Genomic DNA, 21,747 nt, shown 5'->3' with positions numbered 1-21,747 from the left:
ACACACACACACACACACACACACACACACACACACACACACACACAAAGGGGGGAGGGAAGAGGAGGAAGAAGATGATAATGAAAAAAAGAGGAAGCAATTTCTAAGACTCACTGGAGGTGATTATATGACAAGCAAGTAAGAATTCAGTATATGTTTCTGAATAATGGAAATGATGACAACTGACTAACCTGGTTATTTCTGCTTGTACGTAAGCATGATTAACAAAAATTATACAGCAGACACCCTGTCTTCAGTTGGCTTACATGATCTGAAAGAATTCTGTCAGTTTGGACAAATTTTTATATCATGTAAGAAAACAATAAACAGTTAATATATACGTTATTTATTTATTGGGGGAAGTACTCTTTAGTTTGCAATCATTCTCCCATATGATAACACTTCAAATTGCTCTATTATTCTTACACTTGTCCCTCTTAGTACATACATGCTGAGAATAAATATTCCACACACAGCATGTTCCCTGACCCCTTGAACAGGTGATAGCCATGGGAAAGAGATAGATATACGTAAAGCAAGTCCTCAAGTCAAGCAAGAAAGGGAGACAGAGATCATGTGCAAGTCTCAGCTGATCGTCATTTTCAGAGGTCAGGAGGGACGCTGCTGAGTTTCCAATCAAGCATCTCTCTTTTCTATAAAATAAATTTATAACAGAACGCTTTTTATCCTTTAAACTTTCGCAGTACTATTGAAGCAGGTTCTGCTTTTATTTAATATTAATGATGATGTGAGACTTAGCTAATTGCCAGGTAAACATGACATTAAGAAGTTAAATGGTGTGGCATTACCATGGCAGAAAAGGAAAGTCCTATAGGATAGTTCCATTTGTCACAAGACTCTGTTCTTGTGAGGTACTTAGCAATTTGTGCTATCTACAAGAGGTCTATCACACAGAACTGAATTCTTTAGGCATGGTAGGCTATTACTTGTATGAATTATAGAATATTGTCTTATTTATTGCATTTCAAAAATCGTTTCTGAATGAGCTGCTACTGTACCAGAACCTAGAGCACCACATGCTAGCCATGCACAAATAATTTGGAAAAAAAAAAAAAAACAAAACAAAACAACGAAGTAATTCAAATTGTATTCCACTCCGTCTCCTACATATTATGTTATCAAAAGTTTTGATATAATCCTGATTTTTCAGGGTTGTAGTGATTAAATACTTGAAACTGCTTTGTGAACAATTTTACAACAAAACAACAAAAACTCTTAAGTTACTGCATACATAACCATAAAAAGAATGTGTATGTTTGTGCTAGGAATACACTGTTAATGTTGTGTGGAAGAAAATTAGAAGGCCTCTTCCAAAGCAGTGCTGGGTAAGTCAACCAGTCTGAGAAGACAATACTATTTAAGTTCATTGCTATGGGGCTACCATTCCACTTTTAGATGCTGAAGACAATAATAGGAACAGTAATGTCATACATGATTGATTTGTATCTCAGTTAACTACTGTGCCAAGAAACACAACCACAACATACATGCATATACATTTTGTATCTTGTAGATTGCTGAAATTATTTTCAAATTCCTCATTAATTATGAAAATAAGCAGCTTGAAGTGGTACAGCTGTACTAAAAACAACTTTGTGTGTGTGTTTTAGGGACCATTGAAAGTCCTTGCAGTTTTTACTAGACTTTGGGGTCAGTTTAATGCAAATGAGGTTTGACTCACTATGAGCCTTATTAATCCAAAACAAAGTTTCTTGTTTGCAGAAATGCACACTCTACACAAATGCACTTACTTTTATTAGCAAAATCAGAGGTATTTATTTACAAAGCATGCCACTAAGACTGCTGCATTCGTAGGGTCATGCAGTCTAACTACTTAATAAAAAGAATAAGATCATTTAAGTAGGGACAAAATACATACATTAAAAAATTCAAAACTATTGCTTTTGTACCTAAAGCCTTCCAATATTAAAAAAATACACATACCACCTGTAAAAATTCAGAGTGTTGTTAACATGCTACAGTTTGTACTGTATAAGTAGTCACATTTTTAACAGGGGGAATCACTATGAGATGCCCCAGTTAGATGACATCAGCAGCAGACTTGTTACCGGACTATACAAAAGACACAGTCTAACAGGACGTGACCTTGCACAGCCAGCCACAGAGCTGTTTTGTGATGTCTTTCTCTCCTATAGCCCTTGCTAATTATCTGCAAAGTTACAGACCCTTTTGTCCTGGGTTATTTTTCTTCAAATTGTGAGGGGATTTTGGTTTCTAAATATTTAATTAGTTTTGTTATGATGTGAGAATTGTACATGCCAAGCGCTTCGATTTCCACGCTCTACTCTGTCTAATTATCCTCAGATTTAGATTGGTCAGCCCAGATCTTTTTTCTTTGTAATTATTTACTTCTGAAAGATCATTCAGTGAAGAAATATTTTCACCCTTATGGCTCTTCTTTGCCACGAATGGCTCTGCTAGTCTGTTAATTACCCACTTGGAGGATTAGAGCTTGAAATAGAGCTATGGAACTGTAACCGGAAGGAGTTTTGGAGGGCAAGGCAGAGTCAGAGATGCATGTGGCTCTGTTCTAAAGCCACATTGAGATCACTCCCCAGGTTTGAATACAATTTTGACAAACAGGAAAATTACACCATTGAGGTGTTTTTTCTGACTCTTTATGTTAGACAGGTTGTCATTTAGTCAGTATTATAATGAACGTAAGACAAATTCCCAGTCTAATTGATAACTAGTATAGTTTCTGCTTCTAGAGATCTCATTTACATTAAACACTGAAACAAATGTTCATAAACATCTCATACAAATCAAACTGAATGCTCAGAAATAAAATGCTAAGGCTTTTGGAAATGTGGCTTATTTAAAAAAAATTGCAGCTGTGCAAAACTTTAAAAAATATAATTTAAAAAATGTATTTAATCAACTGAGGGAAAGTTTGTCATATTTTATTAAAATGCTTATAACCCTATGTATCAGGTGGCCAGAAAGCACCACTGCTTGTTCAAACTCACTTCCAGGTCATTTCCAAGCATGATTTTCCTCCACCAAACTTATCAAAACACACAAGTGTTAATACTTCTATGTTACAACCAGGCCTTTATTGACTTCTTGGCAGCTTCTAAAATGTTTGGCAGTAAAATACCTGTCATGGTTTACAAAAGGACGTGTGAAGTATGCAGTCCTCTGCAAACGGCTGCAAAGTTCTGAGTGAGCAGCTTACTACCATGAGTAAGTCAGTGCCGCAGAGGAATAGATGAGCTGTGCACGACTCTGTCAAGGCTCCACGAGGCAAAACGCTTTCTGCTAAAGACAACCTGTCATGAGACTCACTCAAAGGCCAGCAATCTGTCCCTACTCACTTTAGCTTTGTGCCCTCTAAGAGCCAAGCCACCTATGCTCCCTTCTGTTGCATTCTTGGAGCAGGAGAAATAAGTGTTATGCTTCTGTCAACTGAGAACCTACTCAAACTGGATCCCACCTCCCCAGGAGCATTCATACAGATATTCAATATAAAGACAGGGTTCTCTTTCCTCAACATGAAGATGTTAGCACCTGTGCCTCTGTGACATTCGATGCCATGCTCTTCTCTAATTATCCCCAAATCTTTTTCCCTTGTAATTTTTTGCTTATGAGAGATTATTCAGTGAAGAAATATTTTCACCCTCATGGCTCTTCTTGGCCACAAATGGTTTTGATAGTTTGTTAATTACAGGTCCAAAAATAAGTAATATACTTATCAAATATAGATACCAAATTAGAGTCAAATCTGAACAACAGAAGCTCCCTGTCAAGAGCAATTTTATTTAGGAAAAAAAAAAGCCAATTTTACTGTACTTAAAAATAAGAAGTAAAGCCAGGGAGGGTGCTCAATTCTGCCCCAAGCCCTAGGAGCCCATGGACTCTTTGCCTCACTTCTAACTCTCTCACTTACTGTTCAATCTGAGGGCTGCCAAAAAGTCAGGTTTAAATAGAGGTCTCTACAGAGAAAACATCCAACGTCAGGAGAATTTGATTAAGCTACCAAAACCACACCCTAAACCTAAACAAAAAACACTTCCTCCACAGTGCAACCCAGAACTGATTTCCAACAGAAAAAGAACAAAGAAAATCTTAGGAGCAGCCTTTTGGTGTAAAGCTCCGGATTCTTGACCATCTCGTTACACTCCACAGAACTTTCTGCACAGGCATGTTGGAAACACGCTCTCCAGATCTAAAGATTCTTTTTAAGGGCCTTCAGTCTCTGATGTGAAAAACTCTGAGTTTCTCCAGTTCCCGAGATACCCATGCCGCCTAAGCAGTGACTCCCTGCTGGGCATGGAAGGGAGTTTCTCATGACCAAGGATCCAGTGTGGATGGAGAAAGCCAGCGGAAGCCACAAACCAGTGTGGCCATAGTATTAAGTGGAACTAAAACCCAAAGACATCGTTTTCTGTTTTCTTTACCTACAAATTCCCATACATTTCTTTTTCAAGTATTTACACTCTGCTTTATGTTCTAGACTTTATTTTAGTTGTACTCAATTTGTCAATATCTAAAAAACAAAAGTGTAAGCTTCGTATCTACTAGTTTAACAGCATTTACCTCACACTGAGCATTTTGTTTTATTTTATGACTTTAGTGGTTACTGGACACTAAGTTTTCCCTCCCTGGTAGATGTTAGGTGTCTTGTAAATCCTGCAATGCTTAGAATGATTTTTACCAAGAAGCACTCACTGAATGAGTGTTTTCTAAACTGGATTTCTTAATCTGTTTCATCTTTTTGTTTGTTTGTTAAGGACTGAACAATCTAAAATGGCTTATGAGAGTCATCTCCTTTAAAAAAAAAGCTGCAGAAATTTTGTATACGTATAGATATTGTTTCCCTGAAAAACCAACACAGTCCAAAGCTGGAAACACAGACCCTTGGGGTACTGGAAGAAGTCAGCTGAGCTGGGAAGAAGGTCCAACACTCTTAACACCCTCATCTGAATATAAAACATCAACTCCTTACAAGACAATATGAAGACATGGGTACTTTGTGATTCACACTCAATTTTAGTGAAGTCTCATCTGACTGATAAATAGATGACAAATTTCACTGGCTTACCTCTGATAAATCAGACATAATATTTAATCATGACAAAATATTCATAATCTAATCCTTTTATCAAATTGACTACCACCGCAGGAGTCTCGTGTGTTTGCACAATTAAAAACCCTGAGTTAGCTGCATATAATAAGGCATCGCATTCGATGCAAATCCTTTCCTATTGAAATAAGTGCCAAGCTGACAGCAGGAAGTAGCTGATAAGAAAGCAACAAGGCATTGCTGATGGCATTCTCGATAACTGAACACAACTCATAAGCATTCAGTCTACAGCCTATTACCCAAAGAGCTCCTTTTAAAAAGTGTGGATCAAGGGAGGCATCCTTCTGTTACATCTCAGCCACAGGAGGACGCAGCATCTTAAAAAGATGATGAATGGTAGATAGAAAGAGAGATGATAGATAGATAAATGAAACAGGTAGACAGACAGATGACAGATAGACTAATCTGCAATTACAGAGGCAATAATACCCTAAAATAACCACGTGCAAATAATATCTATGTAGATAAAAACTAACAAGGTGCATGTGGAATTGTGTATTACCGTTTTCTGCCGTAAAAGAATAAACTCTGGTGGCTTCAGTGTTAATATAACTCTCTCAAACCCTGGTGTTCATTTCAATAAAGACATTGCAGGAAAAAATGTATTTATACACACGCATATGTATTCTGTACAATGACTGCACGCTTTTAAGAACGAGAGAAAGGAGGTATGTGGACGACCCCTGCTCCTTGGCCAAAAGGCAATAAAGGGAATTATAATGCTGCAAAGAAGGGGGTGATGCCAACGCTAAGGTGCAGAAAGGATGCGGTGTGGAGTTCAGTAGGTGCTCACAGACCTCAGCGTGCCCTCAATCCCCAGTGTATTTTCCATCTAGGTTACTCTGGCTGTTTCCTCTCCTCCATCCATGTTTGGAAGTGTGCTGTGCCATACAGGAGATCTGGCACATCGTTGCCTCTGAGTGGTTGGCCACAATTTTAAGGCTATCTCAGCTATGTGCTATATGCACCACGGCACCTTCTCTAAACTTAACCTGTCCCCCACTGGTCTGTACTCTTGCAAAAGTGTATTCTTGCTAGCTGTTCATGGATGCCTTTGGCTCCCACATTAGGATGTGCGGTGCATTAGAATGGAGTAAGCATTTGATAGTGCACACTAATGAAGCTCAGACGAAGACAGAATCCTCCTAAGTCAAACCTGGCTCCAAAGCCTTGAGATACCATACAACTTCTCTGGTTTACAGCATGTACGAATAATGTAGATGTGTTTTAAATGACAATGAGGACAGAAGGCTACTTCCATTTTATAATGTACTCATAACCTGAGTTAGTTTTTTGTCAGTAACTTGTGTAGAAGGTGCAGGTTGTGGGGAGCATGAGAGCTTCAAGCACCACTGACGCCCTGTGCAAGCACGGATGGGAGCAAAGGGCCATATGCTGCGAACCACTCAACATCGGCCTTTGAAATCTAAAAATGCCAGGCGTGTAGAGCTAGAGAAGCATCTTTATAAGACTGGCTGGAAAACCATCCTTATCACTTCAGTTACAGACACAGGACAGGCCTCACCATACTGGACACAACCAACTCAATCCTACTCCTCAATTTTAGGAGTTTCATGACTTACAAAAGTAGTAACTAAATATGATATCCAGATGGAACAAACAATATTCTAGGTGATACATATAGTTTCCAAAGCAGATTAATTTGCAAAAAAGAAAGAAAGAAAAAAATCCAAAACCAAAAAATAAACTCCATAATAACTAAAGCAGTACACTCACATATAATATGTGTTTTATGCTACATATGATGGTCAATTTATTAAGCATATTTGATACATCATTATTAAGAAAAAGAAACATTGGGGGAGCTTGTTCTTGTCGTTGACCCTTAAATGTTTCTATTTCAGCAATGTCATTAATGTCAAAATGCCATTAGGATGCCTGACAACTCTTGAATATCTGTAGCCTTGGCAGCACGAAATCTTCTGGGTTCAATAGGAATGGTTTTCTCTTTGTACGCTAAAAAGCTTAGGGGAAAAAGCTTAGGGAAGACACAAAGGTCAAAATACCACTTTCACTAAAGAAAAGGGATGACATGGCAAAGATGAAAAAAGCCACTTTTAGACTTGTACCGGGCAATTTTCTTTGTCTTTTGTTTCAAAATGCTTAGTTTTAAAACTTAACTCCCATACTTAAAACACACGTAATCAATATCCTTGTAGGCTCTGTCTTATATTTCATGTCAGCACTGTCCTCAGGTTGGGCAACACAAAAAGCGATATCTCTAGGAGGCTTGCTGGGAGGAGAACTCTGCACTGGGGAAGCCAACCTAGAAACAGGTTTGGGCAGCGTCAGAAGCTGAACCGCTAGAAGGTGAAGCTGTCCAGCCAGGGAGCTGGGGAGCTGCTCTGGAGAATGGCCAGGCTCAGCCTCAGCTCTGACCTCCAGCACTAAACAGCAGCTCCCTCCCAGGGGAAGGATCGTATCCCAAACCTCAGGGAAGTTCTGTGAGGGCATGAGCCATGAATCCTCTCACAGGGCAATGACACGGGAACCGGGATGGGGCCAGCAAAGCAGGAAGAATGGATTGTTGCATAGCATCTTCTATAGCTGTGTGAGAGGACACAGGTCTACCAACCATTTTCAGACATCTCATTTTCATGGTTTTTATTCTATTTTATCTTCTTGTACACACTGACATGTCAATCCTGTTTACTAAGTGATAGTCAATGGGTTTCCTATAGAGCAATGAACCTTAACAGAGAGCTTTTAATTGGCCCACATAGGAAACCACACTACTATTAATTCCTCAGATACAGCATAAAATAAAACCATCGCTTCTCAAACTCTAGAGCAATTAGACCTCTCGGCTATTTGGCTAACTCTACTTCATGATACCCAATGCAGTTAATTATATTTTTTGATGTTAATAGTCTCTGTCAGTCTTAAGCATAACTTTGCTTTGATGAATATTTAAATTATATTTGAATAAAAAATAATCTTGGTTACATTTCACATTCAGTAATCATTGCGGCTTAATAAAGGTCTGTTCATCAAGGGTTGAAATACATGGCAGTGAACACACAAACGTCTTGAATCATTAGGTGTTAGTTATCACAACAAGCCATCACCTCTCACAGACCTGTAAAACGTGTGACCTCCTTCATATAACACAACATGATCAGCTTTAGATAGCATATGTGTAATTCCATAAATTAATGATGCAATGATCTTAGGGCTAGATCAGGATGTAATTTAATGTGTGGACCAAGTTCATCATAACAAAAGCATAACAAAGTATGCTTTTAAAGGTCGGTGTACATTTTCTTATCATAACTAGCAATTTCTTATTATAGCAATAAGAACTAGCAATTTCTTATTGCTAGTTATGGTTCTAGCAATTTCCAAAGGTAATGAGAAGGATGGAAATTCATCTTTTGAAAGATCTCTTTACTAGAGATTATATTGAAATCACTACTAAGAACGTGTAACTTGAAACACATTTCTTGGCATGGAGGCCATCAGTGCGTCATAGCAGAAGCTACTGATGGTGTTATCTCCAAATGGGCGGAAGGGGTGAGGGAGAAGGGAAGATAAAGTCCAGCACTTTCTGCTGCTTGACACTGAGAGTTCCACCCAACTGTAGTATTTAGCATAAACTATAGAGATGGGTTATTCTAGCTCAACACTTCAATAGAATGAATAAGCATTTTATCATCATTTAAATTATTGAACTATTACAGTTTTTAAATTTTCAGCTTATTTTTTCAAAACCCCAAGTGGAATGTTTATAATTTTACCTTCTGCCCTTGGCAGGTACCCTGTGTCATCCATACTCCAACCAGGAACACTTGGGTAATGTGTGAAAGTGAAAGACTTCTTAATGTCTCACATATTTAATGAGTGAATTTTGCATGAAATTTGCTTGATACACTATTAGCTTTATTCCTCTTCACCTGCTCTAAGCATTAGGTGCCATAGGAAACACTTACATTGTGGGATGGTCTGTTACATTTATGCCAGGATTATGAGGAAGTATATAATAAGTAATATGAATATTTCCCACTTTCATCAGAGTATACACAACTTCAAATGACATAAAAGCTACACCAAGGGGCTGGAGAGATGGCTCAGTGGTTAAGAGCACTGTCTGTTCTTCCAAAGGATCCAGGTTGAATTCCCAGCACCCACATGGCAGCTCACAACTGTCTGTAATGCTAGTTCCAAGGGATCTGATACCTTCTCACTAATGCACATAAAATAAAAATAAATATTAAAAAAAAAAAACTAAACCAAACCCAGACTGTCACAAACTAAGCTTCTGTTAAACAAGATCTTCAAATGATTTCAGTCCCTCTTCCACCCACAAAGAAGGGGATGTGGAAGAGGCAAGTCAGAGGATGGACTCAAAGCCACGGGAGACAGTGTTTAAACGCTGAACATGTTCTGGCATCCACAAGAAGCATGTCCTCCTCATCTACAGCGTGCTCCTCCACCGTGACAGCTAGCTTCCATCAGGACCAAAGTAATGGACACAAGTGACTGTGGACTGAAACCTTGAATTCTTAAGCCAAAGTAACAATGTTCTCCCTTAAAATCTGTCATGTATCCGTCATAGCAATAAGCCTGATGGGCAGAGGTGGGCAGTGTGTTAGGTAGGTCCTTAAACCGAGGTCTTTGGTGGCATACAGCATGTTCAGAAACACCCGGTGATCTCTTATGTGCTGACTTATGTGCTATCCTTGGCTGGCTTATATAGAATACACAATAGTGTATTGTCCATTCTATATAATAAAGAATCTCCTCTTTGTTGCCTCTTTCATAATGAGATTTTTCCTAGAAACATACTGAACAGATATTATTAGCTCTGAAATTAATTGCAGAATAGCAAACAGTACTGAACAATTTAAATTGGTAGAATATATTAAAGAAGTGCAGACTAAGGTAAGAAGGATGGGTCCTTAAAACCTGCAAGACAGCTAAATGTGCATTAGTAAAATGTCACCAGAAAACATATTCTTTACAATAAATTTCTTACGCCAATGTGCAAAACAGAACATTAATACTGGTGTGGTTATGTTCTTACTAATACAGTCCTTATGTTAAAAATTCTAGTATAGAACTTCTAGAAAATGAGGAGAGCCAGGCTTTTTGATGACTTAAAATGCTTTAAAATAACTAACGAGCTAGCTTTCTGTATTTGATAAAATCAGTCAATAAATGCCTGGTGTTAAACTTCCAATCAGAAAATGAAGTACAGATCCAGGGAAGGTTGGTGCACACCTTTAATCCTAGCATCTGGGCAGATGAGGCAGGTAGGTCTCAGTAAAGTCAAGGGCCAGGCTGGTCTAACTAGAGAGCTCCAGACCAACCAGTGCTACCCTGAGAGAACCTGTCTGAAAACAACAGTAACAAATAAACCAAATCTAAACCAAAACCAAAATAAGGAATAAGGGAAGTTTATATATCGTGTGTGTGTGTGTACAAAGTTTGATATAATCTTATTAAATGTACAAGGGTAATAACAAAGTAAAATTATAAATTTACCTGGAATAACATTGGCTTATTGTTCATTTTATGGCATATTGCAATGTGCTAATGTACACATGCACTGCACTACAAATTATTATGGAGTTGTATAACATTCTGGTAGAAAACTGGGAGAAATATATGTTCCTTTACACTTCAGCAGAGTGAAGGTCTCATCCTTCAGGATGAGGGTGGGGTGGACGGCAACCAAACAAGAAAAAGCCAAATCTGAGTAAAAATTAGTAACTCTTATAAACCTTTCTTTACAACTGAGTTTAAGTGACCATGCTATGTGATTACTTGATGGCAGCTACCAGAAGATGGTGTTTATTTCAAGGTGTCTTTATTCATTACCATTTCAGATTAAAAGCTCATTTACAAGCGTGGTGGGTGGCTGGGAAGGTGGCTGGAGCACCTGTAATTCCAGCACTCAAGAGACTGAGACAGGATGCTTCATGTATGCTAAACACAGTGAATCAAACAACGATGACCCACTTTCCAAAAGAAAACCCTAGTTTCTTTGATCGCCATACACTCTGTCCAGATCAAAAGTAAATGCAAAGTTATTTCACCCAGCAATCTTGAGGTTGTACAGAAAAGCAGCAACACACTGTTCTCAGAGAAAAATAACAGTTGAGCATCCAAACAGGAAACACAGTATGAAAGGGGCAATGCTATGTATGGGCAAGTATCTGCAGAAACAAGACGCAGACTAGGCCTCTCCACAGACACAACTGGGCAAGAAAGCTGCTTCACGGACTTTCACTTAACAAGGGAACTCCCAGGTCCTCGCAGCAAAGAACCTCTCCTGTGACCCCTTGCTTCTTTTCCATTCATTCAGGTAGGCCATGAGGGGCATTTAGATGGCTTGTGCTATAAGTTATTTATAATTAGTCTGTCTCACACAGCAACTGTAAATGTCAGATATGGTTCATGGAGTGGTTTGCGTGTGTCTCTGTGCATGTGTTTTTATTATTATTATTGCCAGTGATCTCTCTTCTGGACTTTGGTTTACATGCCCATCAGTGAGTAACATGCAAAACATGTGTCCAATTAGACATACAAATTAGATCTGCAATAGTTATATATTACTGTACTAAGATTCAAGAATCTATACTAACTCTCAAACCTGCAGCCAAGGAAGGAATTCCAGACACTGTCTACAAACAAACTCAGCCAAGACAGAATCAGTGAAACCCACCACCTGCACTTAGAAAATAGCCTCAGTATATTTTGCATAGAAATGGTGAGTCAGTAAACTAAGTCGTTTCTTTCCCCCCTCTATATTCTATCCTAATGGACAAATGGCTGATAAGCCTGACACCACAGATAGATAAAAGCACTTGGGATGAGCGGCGTATAGCATGAAGGCAGTTTCTCAGAAGCTGCAGGTTGGATCCAGTGGGAAAGCGTGAGTGTACTGAGCAGCCCTGGCTAGCAAGGACTTAAACGGAGGGCGGAGCACACCAGCTCCCCAGTCCCATGAAGATGGACTCACAGGATCGCACAAACTGAGCTAAAGCTATCATTCTGAAAATACAATTTACATGGAAGAGACCTCAGGTCTGAGAAAGCTATCTCTAAACTTTATTGTTGTCTGTGAGAAGAGATCAGTAAATGTGTTTTAATTAAATTGAAGGAAAAAAAAAAAAGAACACAACTTCCTAGAGTCTGACATGGACACAGGGCCTCTTTAAGGAGACTGATTGATCAATATAAAGGCTGAGAGGTTTGTATGTCAAGGAGACTACACACCAACAGAAATCTATAATCATGAAGTCTGCCAGAACTGTGGCTGCATTTTAATGGATTCTTATGGCTGACATCTGAGCTTCTTAGAGTAAAGTTCTGTACGTGGTGAGCACGGGTGTGCTTATGTGCATGCGCCTAGTAGTCCTTTGTTTAAATAGTTCATACACTACTGGTATCTATTAGTACATTTGAAAATGTTTATCCATTTGAGATAACACAATGGAACTTCCAAGTTATTGAAAAATAAAAGTGCATCCCCAGGTGTGATTGTAATTCTAGCACATAAGGAGGCTAGATATACAGCCAAACCCTGTCCAAGAAACAAACAAACAAACAAATAGAAAACATTCCATATTACAAAAACAAATTCTGCTAAGGAATTAAGCACTCAACACATAATTGGCCATTTTCACCTCTGTGCCAAGTTACTCAACCTTTCTCAAAGGTTCACAATACTGAAAAGGTGAAGAAAATGATATCATACCATTGGTTTTAAACACACTTATGGAGAATACAGGTGAAGAAATGGGTTCAAACGTGCTGCCCACTTGCTGATTCAGCAAGTATGATAAACGGCAGTGAAGTTAGTTGAACTCCTAGCCTTGTGTTGACAGCGTGGTGTTCAACAGCTCTCTTAAGAGAGAAGCCACAGACTAGCTCTACCAAGACAGAGGATGTCTGGCTACTGCTCTGCCTGTCAGCAACATAAGAACAGAGTGCGGTCTTCTCTGACCTCACCTTACCCTTGAGGTTTCAGATGCCAACTAGGCTGCACTCAGATGTGGCAGCAGAGATTCAGAACTCTCCGTGAATTCCTGACTTGTTGATTAATGAAAGCTTCGGAGTAAGTAAGAGCAGAAATCATTTTTGTAACTGTTTTATGGGAAGGTGTCCCACAATTATCTTCAAAGATTATTAAAAAGCTACCACTGTCTGTAGTGGTGACTGCCTGATTATCTTCGGGTATAAATAAATCTTTCCAAGAAAATAAATTAATTCAATCTTTTTGAGATGAACTGCAGACACAGGTTGCACAGTAGTCATTGAAGAATTCGAAATGCTTCACATATAAAATCTGAAATACTCAGGGCATAGTGAGTATTCCAAAAGGACTTAGGCACTTCTTGGATAAAAATATTTAGCCAGAAAAAATTGGGGCAAATGTTTCAAGATCTGCTATCTGAGTAAGGGACCCAGAGAAAGTTCTGGCAGTTACTAACATAGGCACTGTCCAGTCTTCTAAATGACCAGGTAAACAGAAAATAGAGTAACAATAATTTCTCACTCACAACCTGGACTGGAAACTAAGACCCCTGTTTCTTAAATAATGAGGGGGTACAGGTGAAAAGCGGGAGTGACGCTTTGCATGTAAAGCAGACAGCAGAGCTGTCTTCCTCACCATATGCAGGAAAGCAGCTGTGCAACCCAGTGGAGAATGTCTAGTATTTCTCTTTGAGCTTTCCAAAAGGAAATATCCTATGTTAAAGAAACAAAACCATCTCTTTGGCACAGTATTCAATGCCTCAGTTTTTGAGGACTTATACATAGAAAAAAAATCACTAATCTACTTGAGGTTTTGTGTTTTCGGAGTGAAGTGGTTGTATGTGCACAGTAACTATTCATTGACAAACCAGCTGCAAAAACACTGCCTCTATGGCTTTTTACAGTTCTTTCCAACTATACCAGTCAAATACAACAGAGTTCCTTATACTTTCCCTTCTGACGTACAATGATGAGGGTACTTTCATGCCTCCACTAGGAAAATGTTTTTAAAATCTTCTCAATCTTAGCTTCCCCCTTTCAATATAGTGTTTATGTTCAAAGTATCATAGCATTGATTAAATTATTATAATCCACAAGTACACTACAATTTAGAAATGAGGTTTCAACTGCTGTTTTTAGAATTATTCCTGTATTTATGCCAACACGCCATATCCTATTTGAAAATCTGATAATGGTAGCAGACAGGTCAACAACACGCATTCCCAGAAGTCAATTTTTTTCTTTCTTTTTTTAGTCTCTAAATCCTTTTCAAGTACTGCAGCAACAAAACATGCAGTCCTCTGGTGCTCAGACCCAATGGAAATATCTTGTGTATTTTTTTTACATATATATGAAGCCTGCCTATAGAAGCACAGTAAGTTGGACACGTGTACTAGACATTTGCTGTGTACAAAAGTGTGTGTGAATGTGTGTGTGGTGCACGTCTGGCAAGCAAGCAATAGTAGCATTGTAGCATTGTCCAATCCCTAAAGCCAGACCTGCCAGTCTCTCTACTAACTTCCAACATCACTGGCTGTTTTCTCAGTCTATCTAAACAGGGAACCATCCATCCACACTAGGCCCTTTCCTTTCTGCTCTTCCCTGGCCTGCCTCCAGATGCTGCATTAATCGTGACTAAAGTGGCCCAACAAGAGGAATGAAGAAGCAGTTGGTTATCAGTGTTTCATAATACATCCAAGGGCATAGACAGCTCCCCAAACTGGAAACACCACGAGGAAACTGTTCTATAGGTGTAAGGTCTCTCATCTGAAAGAACTGAAAGTGAAGAAGTTTCCTACTTATTTATTTTTTACAGGTATGGAAGGCTTGCATATTATACACAATAAACTACTGAGGGTATAGGACAGAAGCAGGAAGAGGGTTCACTCTTTCGCATGCACCTTAGACACAGCCAGAAGGTAACTCCACTGTTTGTTTGTTTGTTTGTTGTTTCAGTAGATCTATGCCTTGCTGCACCTCTGTCACAAAGCCACGTGGTGACACTCTCTGCTGTAGTTCCATGGTGGCAGCACCATGCTGTCATCCAGCTTTTCTGTTGTGGATGCTCACCTTGAAGAGCCCATTTTACCAAATAAAGCGGAACACTAAGAAGCAGCTCTGTTCCCAAGCTTGACTTCCAGTCTCATCTGGGATTTGGGCTTTAAATAAGAGTCACTGATCAAGCACTATTTATGCAACAGAGACCGCATCTCACATTCTTAATACTAATTCCTTAAGAAATGAAAAAAAGACCATTTCGTTGGAACTCTTTTAAAACTTTGGCGATGCTCTCTAGTTTCTTAAGCTCCAGCAAGCCACTGGCCACATTTGAAAATCTAGCTATATTGGCTTTCAGTTAAAATACAGCATTCTATGCCATCCCAATCCACTCTCTTGAAAATGTGTATTCTTAAGGTGTAGACAATTAAGAAGTAGTGTTTGATTTTTTTTTTCTTCATATATCCTCCAATGTTTTCACTGTGTCTGTGATGACTACCCCCACACAGAAAGCTCATTATTCTTCTAGGTGATCTGCTAATCAAGAAAGATATCTCATTAAAATATTGTGTCCCAGAGGAAGGGAAGCAGGAGACAGAGGGGAAAGCAATGAATGTAAAGATCAAGGGTTTTGTTCCACAATATTTGAAGTAATAATGGTGCTAAACTATGTGACCACAATGTGTCCCTTTAGTATACTTAGCATGTTCTAATAATGGGGACCTCTAGACAAAGTGGTGCTGGAGAACTGCCATACTGCTGAACTAGTTGGTCACAATGACAGTAAACTACTGTGTGTGTGTGTGTGTGTGTGTGTGTGTGTGTGTTTCTGTGTCTGTGTGTAAAAGCAAAGTTCATTGAGCTGCCATGAATTCGGAAATTAAAAAAAAAGGTATTAAGTGTTAGGTGCCTTGTGTCTAATGTAGGTTCTCTTTGGCTTAGGATGCTCAGTTTAGGACCTCACTGTGGAGCAAAAGGAATACACATTTGAAAGACTCAAAATTTGGCCTTTTTGTAGGGAAAAAATATACAGCTCTTTCCTCACAATAAGCAGCAGCATGAGCTCCTTCCCAGCTGTGTGGCTCCAACGGCAAACAGCATCCATAAGGAACGCATCTGAGTTAGGACATTTTAAGGTCTGGATGGGTTTATGGGGGCACGTGGCCATGTTATGTTGAAGAGCACCTATCTCCATTGTCTGCTTTCTGTCTAATTAAATCAACTGAGACATTTGGGGGAAGAAACAAAAAGGCTCAAATTCAGCAAAGTAGATATTCTCACAACTTGGATCCCAGGTATCCAGGCATTCTGTCACATCTGGGTAAATGCCTATTTTATACTCAGCCCATGTAGACTAAGTTGCAATCCTTTAAAAGTAGTTACAATGATGTACATCCTTAACACAAATCATGGTACTTTGAACACTCAGTGCCATCACATTTTAAATTGCTTGAACTTTAATTTTTTTAATTGTAGATAAAAATATTTAATTACAGATTGTACATAAAATATATTTCTTCCTTTTGCCTTATCCTCAGAATCAGAATCCTTGAATTGCAGAGAGGAACCTTATTAGAATATGTTTACCCTAACTATCTATGTACTGTTTGAGGAAGGTATATACTCTCATCACTATGCAGAAATCTACCTTGCATGCCATTTTTAGAATACTTAGGACATGGACAGCACAGCTCCAAACCTCTAACCTGCCCCACGGTCATGGCGGGGTACACGTAAGATTGCTAACAGAGACACTGGACGTTGCTTAGCTGTTTAGAAGGATTTCGTCCTAGTCTCATGAGGACATACTTAGCTCCATGCTTTCTGAACTTGCATCTGTCCTTTTACTGTTAGCTCTTTTAAGGTTAAGGACGGAGAGCACAGAAAAGAAGCCAGCAACACACTGAAAACATTTACATACGACACAACTGAGAAAGCAGTTTACACCTGGAATGCACAAAGAATTCTTAAAACTAAGCAAGCAGCTCAAATTATCAAGGGGGTGCAAGCACTAAGGAACACACCTGAAAGGAAAGAGCACATGGGAAGAACTTCCTTGCTAGGCGTCATTACGGAATTATAACCCAAAACAAGGATGTGTTTATGAAATGGCCAACATTCAAGCACTGTCAACACTAAATGCCAGAGACAATGTGGGGGAACAACCCTGCCCATTCCTTCATTTTAGGGGAGCAGGATGGTAGCGCAGCACTTTGGAAGACAGTTTGTCGAGTGCATGTCCCCTACCCCAACCTACTGCGAGGTGGGTGAGGAGGATGGCAGGAGAGAGGATTTCTCCATATGTACCAGGACGGCCTAACACATAATTTTCCCACCTTAGCCTGTGACCCTGTGATATGCCAAAATTTATAGGTTAGCTATACCAAACCCAAATGAAATTTTCTTATAAATCTTTATAGACTCTTAGTATACAAACCAATCAATTTTCATGTGTCTAAACTTAAACTACTGTAAAGACTCACTTAAAACAAAATAAGGATAAGGAGCAATTATTGACAAAGTTCCAGACAAATCAACATTCTTCATAACTACAGAAAATTGTTCATATTTCTGAAGCCCTGAGAAGCAAGCATAGATTTGAAATCTTCCTTATGTGTTCTATATTCCATCATCTATATTAAGATAATGTCCAGATTTAGATGTTGCAGAAAACAGAATACAATGTAGACATTAACAGAGTGAGTGAAAATCTAGCCATTTAATGAACAAGCTCAGCTGTAGGCAGCATCTATTCACTTTGGAAAGGCACTAATTTTAACCTATGGCTACGGTAGCTAAAAAAACCGCACATGTGCCATGAATCTACCTTTGAGTCATGATTTTGAAGGCATCAGGGAGGTAGCAGTCTGTGTTCTCCATCTGAAAGGGGTCTGCATCACAGATCTTGTCGTCTGTCCGACCGTAGTTAGCGCTCTCGATCATGATGACATCACTGCCTGGACATCGCAGGTCTATGGAATAACCTTCACAGGACAGTTCTCGTCTCACTAACCCGAATGGTAAGGCTGCTCTGCTGAAACCTAAGAGAAAGTTAAAATGGAAAATCAAGCTTGAACTCAGGTATTAAATCCATTATTTCAATAAAGCATTTTCAAGAGATACGACTCACCACAGTCAAGAGATGTCAGGAATCCATGTAGTCATTCTTAATTAGATATTTAAAGGTCACTATGGGATACTTTGATGCATCCTTATTAGGCATCTTAAAATTACTTTTAAAAGTCATTTTCTCTATAATCTAGTATAAACAAAACTAAACAGCTTCTGTTGTGTAAATTCAAAGAAAAATGTTAAATTTAATTGACTTCATGAAAACTTGTCAAGTTTTATAAGTATCTAAACATCCAATCAAGAAAGAATTGTCACAGTGTGAAGGAGTAGGACTCTGCCATATGCCATCCTCACTGTGTCATTTTTAATGTTCATGTTAATTGTGGTCAGCATCATTATTGTAGAATTACTCTGTATTAGGAGTTCCTTCTAAAATAACTAAAATGGTTATGGCAATGAAAATTCTAGAGAGAGCATGCTAACATATTCTATTTACAGACGGTATTTGAAAAGTGATACCAATAAAAAGATTTGGAAGATGAATATTCACAGGAGACAGCACTGATCCAACCCACTCCAATAAACACTAAAGGGCAAAGGTTTTGCAAGTTACACTTTCTACCTACTGCATTAGCCTTTCTACCTGTAAGACTCAAAAACGCTTAATGGCTGTATGAATTACACGTGATACAACAGGTCCACATGCTAGAAAAGGATCTTGAATGGAAGTTAAGGTTCAGTCGTTGGTTCTCTATTTCCACCTCATGTGCATTCTAGGGATTTCACTCGGGTCATCAGGCTTGTATGGCAAACACCTTTATCTTCTGAGCCACCCATCCAGCCTTATCTAAGCCAAAATTTCAAACCAGCAATCCCATTGGTTAGTACCATAGCACAATCAATCACCAGAGACAGGGAAAGTGAAGTGAATATGAATGAGCAAGGAAGACAAGGGCTCCCACTGCACTAGAGTGGAAGGCTACCTAGGGATTAGTCACCATAGTAACAACTCTCAGGTGTTGCCTGAGTCTCATTTCCATTTTCTTGTCTGTCACCATCTACAACATTCCTTTAATAACTTTAATGTTCTGTGTTTGTTTGTCTGGTTTGGAGACAGGGTCTCACTCTGTAGCTCTGGCTGGCCTGTAACTTGCTGTAGACCAGGCTAGCCCTGAACTCAAAGACCACAGGCCTCTGTCTCCAAACTGGGATTAAAGGTGTGCACATCCATGACTGTCCTGCTTTACTAACCTATCTCTACTTTAATTACTCTGTATTACACAATTACAGGAAGGATCCTGGCAGATTCTCGAGAAGCTGCTTCTAGTTACAAACTTCAAAGCAGAGTGTTGGGTGTGCCTGGGTCATGGCAATGGTAGACCCCTTCTCTATCGGAGCTGTCCAATGCCCTCATTCATACAAATCCTTGTACTAGATGCCTTATCCTACAAAGTTCCTGAACCACACCCATAGGATCAGCACAAAAGCAATCCTCAAACTCAGCTCAATTCTCCTGAGAAAACTAAATGTGGAACTAGACTTCAGAGAGAAGAGAAGAATTATATAATCAGGATTACAAACATCTTCAGGAGGTATGGCAATCGCCAATCCTGGGAAGTCTGCCCCAAGGTCCAGGGCAATGAGAGAACACTGGACAAAGGCGGTGTGTGCCATTAACAAGGATGGAACACAGACATGCTTGGCATCACTGGACAAGATGGTTAGCTGGACAAAGGTATTTTTCTTTCCCTACAAGGTAACAGGCACTTGACTCCTTTTCTGATCCTGTACTTAAAAAGCAACTTAACTAATACTGCTACATCTGTCTTAATTAAAAATATTTGTACGGCTTCACAAGCTCTTATTTATTTGTGGAAAAAGCAATGTGTAAATTCAAACAAGTGACATCAAATAAAATTTTAGAGTGTAACCTAGTTTAAAGGCAGAGGTGATTTGCAATTATAATTACACAATAAAGCAGAATAAATCATATTATTCTAAAATCTTAGGAATATTATAACATGCTACTGAAAGACTGGCTTGGACACTTGGTACTATTTCATTAAAAGCAACTGATTTCAAAGTTGTGTGATTTCTAAGCTGAGCGCTTTAACTTTGTTTTTTGTCAGTGTGCAGGAGTCTAGGTATAGATACAAGTGAATTTTCACCTGCTTGTGAAAGCTGCTTGAGGCGCCACGCAGCTCAGTGTTTTGCTGTTCTTTTAACAAGGAGGAAATTTTTCAGGCTACATCACAGTCAACCAAAAATGGTCAAGTAAGGAAAGGAATGATCAGCATCCTTTAATAATTTAGGGATGTCTACTATGAGTCAACAGGAGGAAAGAGATCTGGGTTCCTGTGTTTTCTAAGTTCTTTTCACTGCAAAGAACTTAGGAGCTCCTTATAGCAACTACTGTTTACCTAAAACTACAGTGTCTACTGTTTCAGAACATAAATCACCTCTTTACCAATTTGCCAAATTCTGGTTCTTAACTGTTCTCACTGATCTTTGTTGTTTGGTCACACTGCGAACCCTGAGATTGTGTTATTTATCGGAAAAACCTGTTTTCAGTTGTGGTGTGGCTCAACCTTAGCACACACCTTTAATCCAAGAGTTTTCTGCTTGAATATTGTAAACAGGATTAAATAAAGTCAACCATAGGTCAAGAGGCAGAGAAAGCATCCATTTGAGTAAAAATAGGATTATTAAGAAAAAACACAGAGAGGAAGCCTGGAGGATGGATAGAGAGATGAACAGGAAGTAAGGACATTCAGTTTGAAGGAGGTTGTTTGAGCCAGGTCTTTCTGGGATATCCACTGAGTAGGAAGGTCAGTTACGTGCTTTCTCGGCCTCTCTGATCTAGCAGGCTTTTACCTAGCATCTCGCTCTGGAGTTTTTATTAATAAAAGCTGAAGATTAACGAGCATGTGTGCTGGTTACATGTGACATTCACCTTTAACACACATCTATCTGATAGCCGCTGATAGCATTCTTAGAATTCAACTAGCTAGTACATGTATGGCTTCAATGAATGGTGCAGAACCATAATGAAAATGGTACTTGTGGAACTGTAGCTACACAGACCACTAGTACAAAATGGATGACGATTAAATGCATCCACATGTAAAAAACAATGGGCACCGAATTGTGTTTGTGTGGTGTGTCTGTGAGTGTGGTATGTGTTTGTGTGTGTTTATGTACATGTGTATATGTTATGTCTGCATGGATGTGTCTGTGTGTATGTGTGAGTTTTTATGTACATATGTGTGTGGTGTGTGTTTGTGTGTATGTATGTGTGTATTTGTGGGCATATATACATTTGTGTCTGTATGTGTCTTTGTGTGCATATGTACATGTGTATGTGTGTATTATGTGGTGCCTGTTTGTGTGTGTCTGTATGTGGTGTGATATGTGTTTGTGTACATGTACCTGGATTTCTGTGTGTGTGTGTGTGTGCGCGCGCGCGTGTGCACGAGCGAGCACCTTTCTCTCTTTCTGTTGGTCTGTTTGTCCAGGAACCTTGAAAACTTGAGTCAAAAACTCCCTGT

At 39.1% G+C, this 21,747-nt stretch overlaps 1 protein-coding gene across 16 annotated transcripts in view; it reads right to left on the bottom strand.

Annotated features, from left to right (window-relative positions):
- Adgrl2 (adhesion G protein-coupled receptor L2) overlaps positions 1 to 21,747 on the bottom strand; it is a 175,329-nt gene that overhangs the window by 58,044 nt on the left and 95,538 nt on the right. For all 16 annotated transcript variants that reach the window (XM_055614404.1, XM_055614403.1, XM_055614405.1 and 13 more), the window contains exon 3: positions 17,955 to 18,168. In XM_055614404.1, the coding sequence (XP_055470379.1) occupies positions 17,955 to 18,168 (214 nt within the window). The remainder of the gene's footprint in view (positions 1 to 17,954; positions 18,169 to 21,747) is intronic.

The sequence above is a fragment of the Psammomys obesus genome, unplaced genomic scaffold (assembly GCF_907164565.1).
Source record: "Psammomys obesus unplaced genomic scaffold, mPsaObe1.curated_primary_1811, whole genome shotgun sequence".
NCBI classification, from domain to species: Eukaryota; Metazoa; Chordata; class Mammalia; order Rodentia; family Muridae; genus Psammomys; species Psammomys obesus.
This window is presented reverse-complemented; position numbering and strand designations above follow the sequence as displayed.